The sequence below is a fragment of the Etheostoma spectabile genome, chromosome 13, assembly GCF_008692095.1.
Source record: "Etheostoma spectabile isolate EspeVRDwgs_2016 chromosome 13, UIUC_Espe_1.0, whole genome shotgun sequence".
NCBI classification, from domain to species: domain Eukaryota; kingdom Metazoa; phylum Chordata; class Actinopteri; order Perciformes; family Percidae; genus Etheostoma; species Etheostoma spectabile.
Window position 1 is genome coordinate 27,420,036 of NC_045745.1, and position 4,285 is coordinate 27,424,320.

The window sequence follows — 4,285 nt, forward strand, 5'->3', positions numbered from 1 at the left end:
TGAGAACTCATCAATAACTACAAATAACTAATGTTAGGGAAATCGGTTTTGTTACGCGTGTCTAGATTTTTTAAAAATATACATATAAATCAGCCAATATATCGGAACATCGGATTTTTAAATAATCAAATATTTGTAGCGGTATCGACCTTAAAAATTGGTCGGGCTCTAGAAAATGCCCTCTATAGTACTATCGGAAGGTCTTCTACTATCTCTTACTCTACAGTTTAAAATCTCTCAATAAAATTAGCTTAGCAATTACAATCACTGGCAACTTTTGGTAAAAAAAACACATAAAAAGGGTATAAAGAGTACCCTGAAAATTTCATTTGTCTTTTTCAGCAGAGTGGACAAAAACTGTTAATCAGACTCCACATGAGAAGAAGAGGAGCTTCGGCTCTCTGGCCCTCACAACACAGTCGGGTCCTTCTGCACATATTCCCGCGGTTGCATGTCAGTGTCGAGTTCCATGTGCTTTCTCCTGTAGAACTTCACCGCCACAAAGATACAGAGGAGGATCAGAATTACAGCACAGGCGCCTCCAACTGCCGCTGCCAGGATGCTGATCTCAGACAAGGAAACTAGAAGCAACAAGACCCAGAATCAGTGATAAGAGTGGGAGAAAGCTGAGTGCTGCCTGTTGGGAAGTGTCGGAGAACAAAATAGAGATACCATAAGAACACAAAATAAAACAGTGTCCCAATGATTTAACACACTGTCCTTCACATCATACTATGGGTATTCAAAGTGCTCTTCAGCCACACACTGGCTGAACCCCTACTTGTTCCAGGGTAGACCCTGACCTCTGATCTCCCTGTAGAAACGCCTGAGTAATACAGTGGAAACTACCACATTCGAAGTACATGTTGAAAAATTGATGGGAATGACTGAAAGGATAAAATAAGATAAATGCTCCTCAACATTTAATTGAAATTCTTTTTATTAGGAATAACCCCTTGAGATTTTGCATCTCGATGATTGATGCTTATAAAATGTGACAGACATTTCTTCCAAACGTACAGTGCTACCAATCTGACCTTTGTTGACAACTCTGAGGAAGATCTCTCCATTGCTGCCGTGCACATCTGGACGGTTGCGCACCTGGCAGATGTAGGTGCCATTAAAGGTCGAAGGCACATTGAGCAGGGTGATGGAAACATCCCGTCTCAAAATATCTCCCGACCACACCGCCTGATCTTTAAAACGCCCTTGCGTGGGAGGGTATGCTACGTCCTGGTAGTAAAACACCTGATACAGACACAGACACACACACCATCAAGCAACATTGCAAAGAGTGTAAAAGTCCCAACCTATTAGCAAGCATGAGAAAAGCCAATGGCTCTTATGATCTGCTTTTGACATGTGCAGCGCAAGCTATTTTTTCTGACTGTTTCCGGGGGGTCGCTTCCTCTATTTGCACAGGAGCCATCAACATTTTTAGACTGAAAGCTGTTAAAAGAGGGAAAATATATAGAGTGACTATTGTTGATGAGAACGGATGAAAATTAAACAAATTTGTCATTTATCTGAAAATGTCAGGCTTATAAATTTTTACTAACCTATAAAAATCATGATTGGATTGAACAAATAATAACAACATTATTAAAACACATTCAAAGCATTTTCATAAAAACACAGTTTCTACACACCGACTCATCCAATCCTGAATTTATGGCTCGGAAGTTCCAGGACACTGTGACGGACTGAATCGACACTGGGTGAGTGGAAGTGAAAGTACACTTCAGTTTCACATCTGTCCCATTGACCGCTTCCACTTCTTTCGGAGTGTAAATATCTATTCCACTGACGTGTCGCACCCCTGTAACAAAGACAAGCAAGTGAGAAACAACACTCCTCATAACCTTAACCTTACGCTGACCTTACACACCGTCGTTACACACAAACCTCCATTACCTGACTCATTCATAGAACTCAGGTTATAGTAAAGTGACTCAGTTTTAGAGCATTTTATTAAACCCCCCCAAACAAGAGCAGAGCGGTTTGCACCAAACACAGTTCTCACTGCTTATTTAACAAAGAAACGTCCTTGACAGTTGAGAGCAAAGGGACAAAGTAAGCCTCAGATATCTGGTGTTTATTGTTTATATAAACTGTGAGTCCTTTTCTTGTGACGATAACTGCCCACAATCTATTCTACAGCCACTGCTTGAGATTGGAAGAGCTGGTTTTCTACTTCTCTATTAGACTTTAGTGCTTTGGAACAGCAAACAAGAGAGCAAGTAATCCAAATAATATAGTACTTTGCCTACTGTGGGTTAATGATTGCATGTGTGTACAAGTTCAGTAGGTCACATGGGTACTGCCTTCACAGATGCCTTAAAAAAACAACTATTTTCTGAAAAACAACCGCTTTGGATGTTTTTTATTTAACATCTGTTCAATAATACATCTTAGTGACCCCAAAATGAACAATTTCCATCATGTTTTACTTGAAGCAAAGTATACTGAAAACTGTTCACCGCCTTCTAGGGGTTTGGTAAAGTTAAATGTTTGAGCTAAACCTGCATCACACTGTCAGCCACAGTGATGCAGATTTAGCTCAGACCTGCGGACTCTTCCTGGGGATTAAAGCATTACTTCTAATAAATTGCAGAGAAGAAGCCAAGAATGTTCTGTAATCCTGGACAGGTAGTGATGAAAGGAAACGGATGACTGTAGAAGAAGATTAAAGGTCCCATGGCATGAAAATTCCACTTTATGAGGTTTTTTAACATTAAGATGAGGTCCCCCAGTCTGCCTATGGTCCCCCAGTGGCTAGAAATGGTGATAGGTGTAAACCGAGCCCTGGGTGTCTTGCTCTGCCTATGAGAAAATGAAAGCTCAGATGGGTCGATCTGGAATCTGCTCCTTATGACCTCATAAGGAGCCAGGTAACCTCCCCTTTCTCTGCTTTGCCCGCCTAGAGAATGTGGCCCAACCATGAAAAAGAGAGAGACATCAAGGTTTCAAACAAGCAAACTGGCAGTTGGTCAAGTTCAAACCCCCCCCCCCCCCGCCTCCTCCTCTTCCTCAATAGCTACAGACAGAAATGGCAAGTCCTGAGGAAAGCTCATTGTGGGACTGGCTCTAGTGGCTGTAATTCTGCACCAAGCCTGAATTTTGGGAAAGAAACTTCAGATACAGTATTAGGGGACCCCTAAGGCCTATATAAAAGTATCCAAAAAGCACCATGTCATGCCACCTTAAACTTAAGAGAATCATAGTATTTAGGACATGGTCAGTGTCTCTGTATTGTTAAGATACAGGGACTTTTCAGAAAGAAATTAAGTGGGTAATATCCAATTGAATGATTAAAAAAAACAGGGATTATATATTAATAAAATACTTAACAAATCAAAAGATCTATCCATCACTAAGATCTACTTACTGATATTGGAAACCAAATAGATGAAATAAATGTACAAAACATCCCAATTTACTTCATGTGTAAGCAAACAAGAGATCCTCTTTGTCCAGAGGTTTCTTTGCCTTACTCCTGAGAACCTGTTTAGCTGCAACATTATCCCTTCCTCTAAGCCCTGTCTTTCCACCAGGATAAACCAGAGCAATGCTTTTTGACTTTGTTTACATGTGCATCGCCAGCCGGAAAAACAGATTAGAATGTGTCTGGTATTTTACCAAACTGGTAAATGATTATTTATCTAAAATCTCATTATTTGTTAAAGCACCAATAGTCAACCCTACAACATCGTGCAATATTTACAATGATGTATTTGACAAAAAATATTGTGATATTTGATTTTCTCCATTTTGCCCAGCTCTACAAACAGGCTTGTGCTACTTAGAAAGTAGGCTACAGTTAAGTTTCAGTTCTTCCATATTATGACCCTGGGGACATAGGAACCATTACTTTTGTTACAAAGCCTGCTCCATGTTATCTATCCGTGCCCTTGTGACGCCATGAGAGTGCTTACCAGTCCGCCTGAAATGTAACTAGGATCAGATATCTAGAGAACCACCCACATGGTAGATGGTTTACGACTTACTCACTTCTACTACCACTATTTCAGAAATCACAGAACTCTCCCGGAAATCCAAGCCATCTACTTGTCAACTTGATCCCCTCCCCACCCAACTTGTTAAAGCCTGCCTTCCCTCCCTGGTCCCCCTCATCTCTGCTATCATCCACTCCTCCCTCACCACTGGAACTGTCCCTACATCCTTCAAAACTGCTGCCATCACCCCTATTTTGAAAAAACCTGGTGCCGACCCATCCAACTTCAACAACTTTTGTCCTATATCCAATCTACCCTTCCTCTCCAAA

At 40.9% G+C, this 4,285-nt stretch overlaps 1 protein-coding gene across 1 annotated transcript in view; it reads right to left on the minus strand.

The window, feature by feature from the left end:
- Nucleotides 1-4,285, minus strand: part of mpzl2b (myelin protein zero-like 2b) — a gene marked incomplete at its 3' end in the record, with an annotated part of 6,658 nt that continues 2,373 nt past the window's right edge. Inside the window, 3 exon segments of the mRNA XM_032534026.1 lie at nucleotides 1-581; nucleotides 1,038-1,248; nucleotides 1,650-1,819. Of these exon segments, the coding sequence (XP_032389917.1) occupies nucleotides 409-581; nucleotides 1,038-1,248; nucleotides 1,650-1,819 (554 nt within the window).